This window comes from Pipistrellus kuhlii, unplaced genomic scaffold, assembly GCF_014108245.1.
Source record: "Pipistrellus kuhlii isolate mPipKuh1 unplaced genomic scaffold, mPipKuh1.p scaffold_m20_p_20, whole genome shotgun sequence".
Taxonomy (NCBI): domain Eukaryota; kingdom Metazoa; phylum Chordata; class Mammalia; order Chiroptera; family Vespertilionidae; genus Pipistrellus; species Pipistrellus kuhlii.
In genome coordinates this window covers 12,776,618-12,791,847 of record NW_023425516.1, presented here as the reverse complement: position 1 = coordinate 12,791,847, position 15,230 = coordinate 12,776,618, and the positions used below count along the sequence as shown (strand labels likewise).

General features: G+C 45.2%; 1 protein-coding gene across 7 annotated transcripts in view; it reads right to left on the bottom strand.

Moving 5' to 3' along the window:
* Positions 1–15,230, bottom strand: part of LOC118725574 (protein HIRA) — a 59,393-nt gene that overhangs the window by 18,483 nt on the left and 25,680 nt on the right. For 6 of the 7 annotated variants that reach the window (XR_006742354.1, XM_036449508.2, XM_036449509.2 and 3 more), the window contains 7 exons: positions 13,170–13,337; positions 11,422–11,535; positions 9,675–9,745; positions 8,653–8,758; positions 6,442–6,657; positions 4,998–5,083; positions 1,307–1,504 (listed from right to left, as the gene is read on the bottom strand). Coding sequence is in view for 6 of the 7 variants with exons in the window: in XM_036449508.2 (XP_036305401.1) it covers positions 1,307–1,504; positions 4,998–5,083; positions 6,442–6,657; positions 8,653–8,758; positions 9,675–9,745; positions 11,422–11,535; positions 13,170–13,337 (959 nt within the window). In the remaining variant the exon portion in view is untranslated. The remainder of the gene's footprint in view (positions 1–1,306; positions 1,505–4,997; positions 5,084–6,441; positions 6,658–8,652; positions 8,759–9,674; positions 9,746–11,421; positions 11,536–13,169; positions 13,338–15,230) is intronic. The other variant, XM_045585499.1, reaches the window with a different exon arrangement.

Sequence of the window (15,230 nt, the reverse complement as noted above, 5' to 3'; positions counted from 1 at the left end):
TCTCCATGACCCTGACATCAGAGCCGAGGAAGGAGGAGGCTGTAAAACACAAGACCAGTCCCCACCGCTGGAGAATCCCTCTAACAGTAGTAGTTTCCTGTGCTAGGTGGCAGCTATGTTTGGGCCTCCTGGAGTGATCTGTCTAAGGTGCAAGTCCAGAGCCTTCTGTGTCTAAGGAGAAGGCTCTGGACTTCTAAGGAGAAGCCCAGGATATCTGATTCAGTACCAAAGCTCAGCTTTCCCCCCTTTACTGACACTCCTCAGGGACTTGGGGTTCTGCTCTTGCTGCTTATCCCAACCCTTCCCCTGGGTAGGCATCAATTAATTATTTTCTAACACATGGGCCCTGGGTAGGCATCCTCCAATAAGTCTTCCTGAGACCTGCCCACAACCCCTCCCCCGCTTTGGATGGTTAGCCATTTCTACACAGGAGACCCGAGGAGCCATCCTTAAGCCTCTGTGTTTGCCCCTTTCTCCACCAGCCTATACACGCTCTGGGGTCAAGGACCCACCAATCAACCCCATGTGTCACACTAGCAGTGTGTAACCCAGAGCAGGTACTGGGCAAATGTTCACTGAGTGAATGGCTCCTGGCTCTTATTCATGCTCCTCTGGTTCTTACTGACCAGGTAATGGTTGGTGAAGACACAGGCTCCTGGAGCAAACATAATTCTGCGTGAAAGAGGACTCTGCCCCAGCACCCTAGCACTCTGCCTGAGACGGCCGGTACGGTGGTGCTACCATACTGCAGCAGAGGCTCAGCCACCGCCAGCTGGGGGGTTGATCCTGTGGCAGGTGACGTGTCCTTGGCTGGTCCCACACGCAGGGCCCAATCCTGGGACTGCTCTTCCCCTAGGATGTGGAGTCCTCTCAGCCCCGGGCATCAGACTCAGCTGAATGAAGGCCTCCCTTCCAAGCAGGCCCTCATCTGAAATCCAGAATCTCTTTTCTTTCTTTCTTTTTATTTTTTAAAATATATTTTTTATTGATTTTTTTTTTTTTTTTTTTTTTTTACAGAGAGGAATGGAGAGGGATAGAGAGTTAGAAGCATCCATGAGAGAGAAACATCTATCAGCTGCCTTCTGCACATTCCCTACTGCGGATGTGCCCACAGCCAAGATACATGGCCCCTGTCCGGAATCAAAACTGGGACCCTTGAGTCTGCAGGCCGACGCTCTATCCAGTGAGCAAAACTGGTTAAGGCTCTTTTCTTTCTTTTTATTGAAGGGGCCATAAAATGTCCTTGGAACTGTGTCCAAACCCAAACTTTCCCCAGGGGCAGGAGGAAGCCTTGGTGCCCACTCACCTGTCCTTATTGACAGAATTGCCCGCAGGCCTGGTGCTGGCTGCTGCCGCAGGTTCCGTGGAAGGCTTTGAGGTGCCGAAGGAGTTGGGGGTGCTGGCGTCCAGCGGCAGTAGCTGTGGACTGCTGTGAGAGGAGAGCATGCTGCCTGCCAGGGAGCCTGAGAGTGGGATGCTGTTAAAGAACGCCGTGGAGAAGTCCCTGTGGTCAGGAAGAACAGAGTCAGTCTCAGAAATCAGATGCCACATCAAGTACTTTATATAATTCTAAGTCACTTTTTTTCTGGATCCTAAGGTAATTTATTTACATAGAAGAAAATTTGCAAAATTACAAAACTAAAATCATTCTATACACTCTGTTTAACTGACTCTATGGTGAACGGATACTTTGTGTACCGCTAAGAAAAAATGTCTACCAAATATAATAGTCAGATGCATCCTGATCTTAGAGGTGTTAAAATGTAAAAACATGTGTCTGAGAACTAATGAAATACAGCATACAGAGTGGATCTCCCTTTTATTATGGACTATATGCACGTGCCATAATTTACCTAACCAGTCTTTACTGAGGAACTGGGCTGGGCTGTCTCCCAGCCTGTTCAGTAATAGACACTGCTGCAGCAGGAGGCAAGATACTGCAGTGTTAAGACTGAGGGCCCTGGGCCAAACCAGCCAGGTGTCACTCCTCTGCTCTGGGACCTTGGGTGCTTCAACCACTCTGTGCTTCAGGTTCCTATCTGCAAAACAGAAAATGACAGGACCTTCCTCATGAGGTTGCTGTCAGGACTAAAGTTGTTAGCGTAGCAAACACTTAGAACACATAGTAGCTGCTCAAAGATGTCCACTGGCATAACTGTCATCACTCCTGCTGTTTCAGCTTACAGGAGATAAATTCCTAGAGGTGGAATTACAGCAGTCAAAGAAATGTTCATTAATGATTTTTGACAAGTAGCTCTAAAGTGTCTTCCTTAGAGGTTTAAATTACAACCTGTCTATGATTGTCTATAACCCCACACCCTCACTGACAATTTTAATAAATTTCTTTAAAAAAATATATTTTTTTATTGATTTCAGAGAGGAAGGGAGAGGGGGAGAGAGAGAAACATCAATGATGATGAGAGAGAATCATTGATTGGCTGCCTCCTGCACATCCCCTAATGGGGATTAAGCCCACAACCCTGGCATGTGCCTGGGACCTTTCAGTCCACAGGCTGATGTTGTATCTTCTGAGCTAAACCGGCTAGGGCATTTCTTCTTATTTTCTAAAAGTAGTTGGTGTTACTTGATCTCATCATGTAGTTTGTGGATAGTCACCTTATTTTCTTCTTTTATTGTCTATGGAAGTTTTTCCAGTTGATTCTCTTATTTAGATAACATATCATATTTAGATAATAACACATTTACCATTTCCTACCCAATTTATTGTTTCTCTTGACTGAGCAAGGATCTCTAGAATTAATTTCTTAAATTATAGTCAGAGGAGTGGACATTTTAGTTCTTTAATTTAATTTGAATAAGATAGTTTATGAAGCACCCATTTATTCCTGTTTAACTGAGTTTTAAATAAGAATGATGTTGAATTAAATAAAAATGCCTTTTAAGCATCTCTAGAAATGATCATATCATTTTTGGGGATATATTAACATGTAGAAGTAAATTAAGTTTTTCAAATTTGAACTACTTTGCTTTCCCAAAATAAACTTTACTTGGTCATAGGGCATTAACATTTTAACACAGTGTAAGGTTCTGTTTGTTACTATTTATTTAGGATTCTGCATTGACATTCAGAAATGAGATTGATCAGTAACTTATTATGTTCTACTTCTGTCAAGATTTGGTATAAATATTGTGTTCACTTCAAAGACAAAGATTTTGTAAGCTTTCCTTCCTTTTCTATGCACTAGAATGTTTTCAATATTAGAATGATCTGTTACTTCAAAGTGTTAGAATTTTCCTTCTTAGTCTGGTAGCTTTTGGCAGATTAATTATTTGATAGTGTCCTCTTTTTCTTCTGTAATAATTAATCTGTACAGATTTTCTTCAGTTTGCTAATTTTATTTCTTAAAAATCATCCATTTTCAAATTTATTTGCAGAGTTCAGCAAAGTTTTCATTTTTTAAATTTATTCGTTATTTGTAGTTATTTCCCACTTATTTCTACGTTAAATATTTGTGCTTTTTTTCTTTCTTGATTAGCTAAGCTAATAATTAGCTATTCTGTTACTATTTGTTTTTTTGTTTTGTTTGTTTGTTACTATTTGTTTTAATATGGGTATCAGGAGGGCAAAGAAGCCTTGGAGACCAAAAGAATCAAATTCTGGTGCCAGAAAATGAGTTCTATAGCAGAAAGCTGGCTCAAGTCTAGGCAAGAAAGCAATCTTCTCTCTCTGCCCCCTTACAAGGGAGGGATGCCACCACCACCATCACCTCCACTGCTTCCATGACCCTCACTCCCACAACTCTTGCAGTGTCACATACTTGGTCTGACTTGGTCCTAATAAAAGGTGGCAGCAGGTGGCACGGGGAAAAGGAAAACCACTCTCTGGGAGGAGCCAGGAAACTGGTACTGGCTCCACTGGGTCTCAGTGCCCAAACACCTAACATGAGGAGATCAATCAGCACATCATTGACTGAAGGTCTCTTTAGACTTCTAAGAAGATTTAGAACAGGCTCATGGATGAACAGTTGCAATGTGCAGAGGGCTACGGCGTGTGGTTGCTCTGAGTAGACTGCATGAATATAACCCAGAGTGAATCACCTTTATAGGGGGAGGGGAGAATTTATTTCTTTCATATTGGACTTTATAATTCTTTGAATCGACATACATAATTTTGGGCAGAATGGCCCATATGAAAGCAAGCCTAACAATAGGTGCTAAGACACAGACATGGTGACTGAGTTCACTTCCCCCCTCTCTGCCTCCTCAGGGAAATGTGCCTCAGAGCCCCACTCTCCACCCATCAGTTCCACTTGTGGGAAGAACCTGAAGTAACAGTCACAGATGTGCTGATACTCATTTATAATAAAAAAAAACTACAATCCACAGTTAAGGGGCTGGTTAAGTAAATCATGGTGCATTCACAGGCTGAAAACCTGGACAATCAGCAAACTAATGCTTCAAAGGACTATTTATTAAAATGGATGCAAGGTCAAGATATAGGAACAACTCGGGAATAGACTGGAGATACAGATACCAAAATATTGACATTGATTATATCTAAGAGACTGAATTAAGGGTAAGGTTTATGTCCTTCTTTGGGCCTTGACTTTTTCAATAATAAATATATGTATTAAGTTACAATAAAATTTAAAAAAGAAAGCTATACAAGGGAAAAAAGAAACGGAAAAAGAGAAAATCAGTCCAACTTCTCCACCTCGAATCTTTCAATGCCCTGGCAAGATGAAGCAGGGTTGGCTGTGCAGACACGCTGACCCTGTGAAGGTGCCCTTGGCTGCTGGCTTGTCACAGGCTCTTCCCAGCCCACCTTCAGCATAAGTTTGCATAAGGGCTCCGTGAGGAGCACTGGACTCTGAGACTGGTGGGAAGCTGGGCTCAACTCTCTCACTTCCAGATTCTAAGGGTCAGATCTGCCCAAGAGCCTGTGAAGACCCTGATTATGAAAGTGCTGAGTGGTGAAAGGCGAGAGGAAGAGCTCCCACACAAGGCCACAGAAAGCTCGGCGAATGAACGAGTACCCGGTGTCCAGCTGTGCTATGCAGAGAGGTGTGATTCTTCTCCGACCATCTGCTGTCCGAGTCTCAACTTGTTTCTTCAAAAGATTCTGGCAAAGTAGAGTGATATAAATGAATGGAAACGTTTATGCCAACCATCTCATTATCAAAAAATAAGGTTTCTAAGGAAATGTATTCTGACTTTCCTTTCTACAGACTTCTGATCCAACTAAACTAAGCCATTCAAACAAAGAATAAATGTTTTTATCAGGGTACATGCTCCACTTCAGGCACAGAAAGGACAGAAAGCTCCAGCTGAACCAGCTCAGCCCCATCCTCTCCATGACAGTATGCAGGTCTGGCCAGGTTCCAGGGCAAAGTGAGTGGCCACGGGGTGTGTGTGTGTGTGTGTGTGTGTGTGTGTGTGTGTGTGAACAAGGGAATTAATAGATGAGACTTGCACCCATGAGCCACATTTTGTCTCTAAGCTCTGGTTTGCAAACTTTCTTCCACTAGGGCTCATAACAAAGGGTCACACATTGTGTCTGAATCGCCTGTGGAGGTTCATCACCCTTCACAAACTCCTAAAGATGGTTCAAGCACCCTAAGAAATTCTAACCTTCTTGTCCCATCTCTACCTTCCACCTCTCAGAGAGAAGACAGAGGAGCTCAAAGATGTTTCCTAAGGGCAGAGACTGAAACCTAATGTTCTCAGCACAGTAAATCCTCACTTAATGTCATCGATAGGTTCTTGGAAACTCTGATTTAAAGTGAAACAACATACAAGGGAATCAATTTTACCAGAGGCTAATCGATATAAACAAGAGTTAAGTTCCTATGACATATTTCTGATCACAAAAACACCATCAAACTTCTAAGTAAAGACCCAAAATACTTCTAATACTAAACTCTGAAATATATGAGAGCTATACATACATTGAAAGAAAATTAATAAAAACAAGTAAGGTGATTATTTTCCCATCCACTTATTTCATGGGTGGCTTGAGCCCTATCTTGGCAGCTCTGGCGTACCTTGGACAGAAAACCTATCATGCACACCTTTGGGATGTGAGAGAACACAGGGGGAGAATGTGCAAACGCCACACAAGACTCAATTTTTTATTTTCTCATCAAGGCTGTAATGACAAAATGATGTTATTCAAGGACTAACAGTACATAGAATTCCCTAGAAAGGCCAAATTCCTATAAGAAATGACCCCTTCTAGAGCTCTTTGGGGCAAAAAGGCCTTTGATAAAGGTGGATTAAGCACTACTACTTCCTCATGTAACTGAGCGTAACGGGCCAAATGGTCCCACCCAAACTGGCTCATTCCTGGCTCCTACACCAGATCCAGCACACACCCACCTCCCCACCACTCATGTCTGTACCCTGTCCAGACTGCCTGTTCCCCTTGTCCTGCCCCTGGGCATGTGCTATGTTCTCAGTGCCATCGGGCCAAGCCCTCACCTTCCTGATGTCTTCCAGACTCTCCCCATTGACGACCCCAGCGACTGAGGCAGCTGAGCCCGTCTCTCTGGCCACGGCACTCTTCTGGTCCAGCTGCTGCTGTTGCTGCCTCCGCTGGTACTTGAGCATCTCAGGGTTCTCAATGACAGCTGTAGAGAGCTGGGCCTCGGTCATGATAGCCAAGCTTTTCCCATAGGTGGATTGGTGAATGTGGCTCTAGAGAAAGCAAAGTACAACAAACCAGCTGTGAGCAGCCAAGTGGTAGATACTGCTCACCCATGGGTGAACTGTGTGCTAGCTCTCCTGGCTCTGGCAGGGGTCCCGGAGGGCCAGATGCCAGTTCTCTATTGCCTCCCACCCTATTCCTCCTGTTGCCAGTTAGATGACTCTGGAGCAGTCTTGTATCTTTCCTACATGTTTATAGTCTTCTGTGTATCTATACCTGGGGACAAAAGTGAATAGCAACCAAGTAGAAAAATCCTACTACCTACATGTCTGATGCAGAACAAATGGTATGTTTGTTGAACTGAAGTTAAGACACTTAAATTGCTAACTTAAGGCTCTTAAATCACCCAAGGACCCCAAACACTCTTTGGGAATCAGATACTGAGACCAGAGTCTGCTTTAATTGCTCTTATCTACAGCCATCAGCCCCATTTGGTTGGAGGTCGCCATGGGGCTGCTAACAGTGTTTCTAAGAACAAGGGGAGGCCTAGCACAGCTGATTTAGGGACATCCTTCTCGTTCCCTGCTGTCTAGATCCTTCTGAGCCGGGTCCCTCTCTCCATCTTTCCAAGTCTCACTGGTCGCATGCCAAAACAAGTCCGATAGGACCCCACAAGGGCAGGGATAATGTCCTGGGAACACTGGAGTGACTGGTGTGATAAAGAACAGATTCACATAAGGACGTGCACTGACCAATGTGGAGGTCAGTAGGAAATCTGCCTCACAGCAGAAGATGCTGGTGGGGGAAGTGGCATCTTGGGACTCACTCCTGTAGGGCCTAGTGTGCCTATATGTTGCCAGGAACCTCTCTCCCTTACCCCCTGGCTCCTGTCCTCTTTCCCTTAAATCCCTCAGAATTTGGCCAGTATTTCCCTAGTGTTCTTCATACACGGGGTCCCTGCCTGTCACTGGGAAGTGATAGTTAGACAGGTTATTATATAGGCTCCTACTGCGGCTCTCCAAGTGGGAGTGCACAGTGGATCCCCTGAGGACTGTGAAAAGGTGGAAAGAAGACCTGAAGCCAAGACACTCATCCTCGTATTGACAAGAGACTGCCAGGCCCTATTCTAGGAGCTGTCAACAACTCAGACTCTTACCCCTGACCTCATAGTTGGGGAGTGGGGGTTCCACACAGTAGCTGAAGAGGAAGCTTCTGCTATAATTGAATCACTGTGGGGAGAGCTGTCCACGTATTCTGAGCCTTCACAGGGCTCCTTCCAGACAAAGGCTGGTTCTAAGTCTAGAGCAGTGAGGGCAGAGCCGTTCCTGAAGCCCTTGAGGAAGGGCCCATGGCCACACTGTCCTGGGCAGAGCACAGGGAGGAGGCCTGGCCCAAATCGGTGGGCCTGAGTCAGGCTTCTGTTCTTGTACCGTATGGTCTTGGCAAAGAGCCATGCTGTCTTCCGTGGCTTAGTTACTTCATTGATGAAACGAGTTAAGTTCTGCCTTAAAGGGTTTTGTGTATTTTAAATAAAACATATGGTCAGAGACTGTTACATAGTAAGTGCTGAAAAATGGTCAATATTACTATTTAGTTGCTGCTCCATGGCAGCCTTGTTAGCACGACAACGGGGAAGGTGAGGTGAACGGGGACCCTTGGGAGCTCGCTCAGGCTCTCTCCCAGGGAGAACCCTCCCATGTGTGGCTGATTATCAGTTCAGGAAGAGATGCCCAAAATGGTTTTATTCTTCCTTCCAGACTGATTTCTGACATGAACCGAGATTCATTTTTAAATTAATCTACTTTCTAAAAAAAAACAAGGATTAGGCTTATAAAAGATGAACACCCAATAATACGTTAAGAAACAAAGTACATATTCAACAATAAAGAATTATTTAAAAAAAGAAGAGAAACAATGTATCCGTGTATGTCACAAGATGAGGGTCCAATTGAAGGGGCCTCTCAGAGCTATCATGGCCATTTCTGTGGCCTCAGAGCATGCGCAGCACACAAAGGTCACTAGCCCGCAGAATGTTATTCTCCTACCTTCTCCTCCTCGCTCAGGGGGTCTCCGAGCTCGTCCTGGGAGAAATCTAGGAATGCCACAGAGCCATCCATGGAACACACCAGGATACCCAGCCCGTTCAGAGTCCTGAAAGAGAAGACCATTAGCAGCCTGGAGCAAGCCTTGTGGTGCCCACCCGTGCCTCAGTGGTTGTTGCGAGAGGACAGCAGGGCAGAGCTCCAGGTAGACAATGAGAATCTCCGAGTCCCTGTTGTGGCCTTGTGGGGATGGGGATGCGGATAGGTCAGACAATAGAGTCTCAGAAGGTTCTGGCATCCTTTAGTTCTAAGCACATTCACAAAGTATCTTTCATCATGTATTTTGTAAGAATTTTATTTTTTTTATCTTATTTTTAAAACCATTAAAAAAAAAAACCATGTGGGGGAGTACAAATCTAAATGAGGTCACTGAGAGGCAGACTGTGCCTCCATACCTATGCTAATCTGGTTCATGCAAGGACAGAGTGAAGTGAAGATCACAGCATTCTCCTTTTCTAAATACCAGTTTGTTGGAGAAAGCATTTTCCAGGGCAAATCCCAACAGAGCAAAGAGCACAGCAGTATATACTCTCCCACAAGCAGGACCACGCTGCCCTTTCTTCTTCTTCTTTTTTTTTAAAAATCAATCTTTATTGTTCATATTATTACAAAGGTTCCTCATTTCTTCCCCCTTCCAACAGGTTTCCACCCCATCCTCCGCCCCCTTCCCCCCCCCCCCCATTGTCCTCATCCATAGGTGCACAGTTTATGTTCAGTCTCTTTCTCCCTCCCTTTCCCCGAAAACAGTCAGTCCACTCCCCTCCCATATCGCCGACTCTACTATCTCAATACAATAAACCGCTTGCCCTTTCTTGAATCACGTACAAACAGCACCCTGGTGTCTGCTTCGGTGTCAAACCTGGAGTGGGTCGCTGGCTACCTGACACTAATCACATCAAGGGGTCTCGTGTTCCAATGTGTGGCTTTTCCTTTCCTAAGCCTAATAATACAGGAATCCACCTTACCAGGAAATATCCATGATGGATTTGTCAAACAGCTCATGGATGACAACCAAAGGTCGTTTTAGACACGTGAGCTGGAAAGAAAGCAGCAGCAAAGATTAATAAATGAATGAAAACCTTATTTTGTTCATTCAGCTCAGTTAACATTATCAGACCTAGAAGACTTGGTCAGAATTTCGAACATCGATGACCAAGATTCCAAACTGTAGAAACCAAAGCTTGCCGAAACAGGCAAACTAGAATGCTCCCTTGTCTGAAGGGATCTGGCGGGGGAGATGACTGCATACACAGACAACCAATGACGGAGTAGGGGACTCTGGAAGGGCCAAGGCTTGAGCAGGGAAGGGCTGCCAAGCAGGGGAAGGTGTGCCAGGAATGAGGCCGGAAAATAGTTCCAGAGAAAACGCAGCATATCTTCTGGGCCCAAGGAATTGTGGAACACATTTGTACAAGGTTTGGTGTAAGCGGCTACATAGGTCACACAGGCTCATTCTACACTGTGTGCGGACAGTTCATAAACACACAAAAACAGTTTATGTTGCCCTAATCCAGACCCAAAGTTAACCACTATTAATGTTGGGTGAGTTACTTTCTTCTGGTCTACAAAATAAGGCACATGCCTGCCTTTTCATTTAATATCCACTGAGCATGTCATTAAATATCCTGTAAACATCTGTTATAGATGACTGCAGAACATTCACACGTGCATATACATGATCTAGTGATTGTAACGTTGGGCCCTGCACTGTCTGCATGCTCCCACGTGAGATCCACCTCTCATAGTGTCATGACTTCCTGTTGACAGGGGCCACAGAGCGGTAGGCTGGGTGGGAATACCCTTCTGCAGGGCTCCTACCAAGTACTATGGAAGCTTCCAGTAGGCTAGGACTGTTTTTGTGGGAAAAGGAGTTCCTTCAACCATCCTAATTCTGAGGAGAGGGCTGGAATCTGAGCTACCTGGAATCTACCAGAAGAATCTTGCCCCCACCCTAACTGTACTTCCAGAAAAAAGAACTCTGCCCCTCATCCCAAAAATGTGTCTACAGACCCCTCAGAAATCTGGATCTGTGTGAGCAACTGACCTCAATTTTATAAGAAACATGAGCACAGGATCAGTGATGCTTTGGTCAAAGCACCATGAATGGAGCCCCAGGCCAGGAAGAACATGCCTGGAACTGCCTATGATGGCACTAGGGTTCAGGTTCTGGAATGGATGTAACATGAATAGTGGGCCTGAAAAAATCACAGTGTACACAGCAATCAATTTCTGTGACGAATGACCATAATAAATGCAGTCAGAGGATAATCTTCAAATCTTCCGCTTATGGGGAAATTAATAAGGAATAAACTATCATTAAATGTAATAGCATACATAACCATGTCATTAGAATGGTTGCTCTGGCAGAGGATTCTGGGCTGATGGTTACATGTGTAAACATGTTTTGGCAATGCTCTGAGCTGTATACTTCATCTAGGTTGTATGTTGATGTAGGGTTTTTAAGTGAAGCAAACACAACATGCCAACTAAAGTGTTCCTTGAGTCTGGACACCAGAGCTGCTCTGGCTGGGCTGAGGCCGTCTTCAGTGCTTCCTTAGGGGTAATGGGTGGGCCTGACTCCGGGTACGGGGTGGAAGCAGGGTCCCTCTCTGGCAGGCTTCCAAACCTTCACCAGCCCTGAATCCTGTCACCTTGCAGGAGCAGCAAAAGCTCATGATGGGGGAGGGGGGGGGGCAGAAGGGGGGCGCTCACCCAGACAGAGAGGGAACGGTCCTTGCTGCCAACAGCACAGCAGCAGTACGGGCAGCTGGGCTTCGCAGAACTCCCATTCTTCTGCTTCTTTTTGAAGATTTTTGGGTTGAATTTCTAAAGCCAAATAACAAATGCTAAAATAATTGATCAAGCATCAAGCATGTACCGCATGCCCAGTATTACAAATATACCACAACTGCAGTCCACCGATGGGCAGTCCACATAGACATCTTCCTGGCCCAGGCACTCAGCATGTTACTTGATCTTTACAACTACCCAGGAGGCATTTTGCTGAGGCTGAAGTGAGATTCAGAGAGGCCAAAACACATGTGCTGAGTCACCAAATGAGTAAGTGGTGAGAGGAGGATTTGAAACAGTCTATACCAACTCCCCAGGCTGGGCCCACAGTCAGGTCCATGGCAAGGGAGCTACTGAGTCCCCCCCGGCTTGGGCAGGACCAGCTCTAGGACCTGAGCTTTAGGGACAAGGTCCTGAGGGGAGCTGTTCCAGTGCTCCTTTCCTTTCCCTTTATTTCTTGCTCAGTCAATACTGTCTTACAAAGACTGAGCAGCCCTGCTTTGACCTCACAAACAGGGATGATGGCTACATCAGGCTAAGTGTAACGAGGGCATCATTTCTGGAAAGGTTGGAAGCACACATGGAGGTCTTTGCTGCTTTCCTGAATTGAAAAGGGTTGGGAGCTCTAGACTAAGAGTTGAAATCTCCTAAGCCAGGAAAACTGAAAGGCAAGGATATGTTAGGTGGTCCAAAAGGATTCTAATTCCAGAGGGCAGGCAGGAATGGCCAGAAACCGGAGAACCTGGAACCCAGAGGTACGTACTCTGGGCTTGAGTCTTCACAACCACCTCACACAGTTGCTCCATGAGGTTCACTTGAGAGAGTCATGTGGAAGCACTATGCTAACTACGAAGCAGTGACTTTCAAACATTTTAGCAACATGGTCCTAGTTTCAAACAAGATCTTACATGGACTCCAACATAAAATATTAAAGAAGTGATATTTTATTTGCGTAAGTTAAAGTCACATTATATGGTATATATTATCACTTTAAACAATGGGAAGAAGGAGCCCATTTTGATAAATAAAAAAACTGAGGTCAGGGGCCTAGATGATCCTTCACTTCTATCATCCTTCGCCTGTCAATCTATTGACTTAGTTGTGGTAGCCAGTGTTGAGGAAATTCTGGTCCTCATAGTGTTTGCCTTGGGTACTCTCAAGAGATTCTTCAATGAAAGTCATCCAAAAGCATAAAAAGTGTTATTCTCTGAAGCCTGAGAGAATAACACATCTTCTGGCACTCTTCCCTCTTCCACATCAAAACAGGGACAGCTCCAGAATCAGACAAGCACTCCAGTGATCCAAAGCACAGCCCGGAAGCTACACAGGCCACTAGCAGGCTCTGGGACAAGTGCCCGGGCTCCATGGACGCTCAAACTGCACCTGTGTCCTCCAGAGCCTAGTGGGTGGGGCACCTGTCAGGACCACCATGCGTGAGCACCACCAGCAGACCGGAATGTGTAAAGAGACTAGTGCAGAGCTAGTGTCACTAATCAAAGGCTGATTTTGTAAAGTTTGCCAATAAACACATGAGTACGTATTCTATTTTTTAAGTTTAATTTTTAAATGCCAAAACATAAGTATTTAAAATAAAACTAGGACCTGACATGTGCTGAATCTCGGCCTTGGTGAGCCAGCCTTGCTGAGGGGACCACTCTGAGCACACTCACCACGACAGTCACAGCTTTTCGGTGTCCGACGAAGTCCATGTTGGTCTTCCAGCCCTCCCGCTCGATGATCTGGGCGGTGGGGCCAGAGTTGTTCATGGCGTGGGCAGACACCAGGTAATGTCCATCAGGTGACCAGCTGAGCCGCAACACATGGGTTGTCCCTCCACACTGAAAAAAACATCTGTGCTTAAAAGGAAATCAAGGCCAACCTTGTGACCAAAAGGGAACTCAAGAATAAATTTGAGCCCTAGCCAGTTTGGCTCAGCAGATAGAGCATCGGCCTGCGAACTGTAGGGTCCCAGGTTTGATTCCTATCAAGAGCACATGTCCAGTTGTGGCTTCGACCCCCCCTGTGGGGGACTTGCAGGAGACAAGCGATCCATGATTCTCTCTTATCATGGATGTTTCTCTCTCTCTTTCCCTCTTCTTTCCTCTCTGAAATCAATAAAAATATATTAAAAAAATAAATAAATAAATTTGAGAATCGGTTACAAGGACAAGTGAGACCCAGGTTACCGGGGACACACACACTCCCTGGCGCCCACTTGCCTGCCTGGCAGCATCACCCCCATCTGGCGGACTCCACCCCAAAAGGCGACCAGGTGACCATGTTCTTCTCTTTGAAGTAATGTTCTTTTTTAAAGTAAGATGTAGAACAATGGTATTACTTTCTCCTGTTGACCAAGATTGGACTATGAAGAAGCAAGGAAGCCGGAATGGGAAACATAGTTTAAAAAAAACAACAAAAAACCATTCTAGCCCTAGCCGGTTGGCTCAGTGGATAGAGCATTGGCCTGTGGGCTCAAAGGTCCTAGATCAGATTCCTGTCAAAGCATGCACCTTGGTTGCGGGCACATCCCCAGTGGAGGGTGTGCAGGAGGCAGCTGATAGATGTTTCTCTCTCATTGATGTTTCTGACTCTCCCTCTCCCTTCCTCTGTGTAAAAAATCAATAGAATATATTAAAAAAAAAAATCTAAGATTAAGAACCAAATCCAGTTCATAAATAAAACATATTAATACATAATAATGATAATAATAATAAACTTGAACTCTGATTTATAAATGTGTGATGGTGGAGCCTGTACCCAAGCTTCTGGTTATACAGACAGCTGTAACTCCAGCCTCTCCAGATGACACAACTAAAAGGCTCTGTCAGAGGAGAGTTGGAGCCATGGCATACTCCACTACCACAGGAGCTGAGCACAGCACAGTAGGGAAGGCCCTGAGAGGATCTGTAGGACGGACAACTCTCTTTTAAAAAAAATTTAGTAATTCTTTATTGTATTACATATGTCCCCTTTTCCCCCTATGACCGTCTCCCCGGCCCCCCGCCCTGCCCCCAGGCCTTCAGCACCCTATTGTCTGTATCCATAGGTTATGGATATATGCTTACAAGGTTTTTGCTTGATTACCTCCCACCCACCCTCCACAGCCCTCCCTCTGAGATTCCGCTTGTATGGACAACTCTTTTAACTATTAACTCTGTATGGGCCACATCTATCTGGCCACTTACCCCCTTTTTCCTGCCAGCACCTTTTAATTCCACTCCATGAGGTCTGTAGAGCATTCACTGCAGTGGAGAAAGAGCCCTGTTGACCCTCAGAAACCTGTCTCTGTGACCTGGAGTCACATCACCTGCTCTCTCAAAGCCTATCTCCGCACCCAAAGCCTGGTTATGCTACCAGCAAAGGAGAAGAGGTTTGTAAAGTCTGGATAAACCACAGTACTGCCTTGTACATAGCAGGCACTTAATGTCTGATGAATAATGGTGAGTTTGAGTGTTGACCCCATATAGAATGAGAACTCAAATAGAAGAGACAGTAACACACTATAGACAAGCCACTGCAGTCTGATCTCCAGACATTTTGCAAACTGTACTGTAACTCTTACTCAAGAAAGTCAGCTGGCCTGCAGTGGAAGTCAGTGAGCAATGCCACCGCAGTCAGGAAAAATACAGGAGAGAACTACTTCCACCCCCTGTCCTCCCATCCATCCCGGGGGCAGTGCAATATAAACGTCACATGGTGAGAAATACTTTCATCCATGTCTGTGGCAGCCA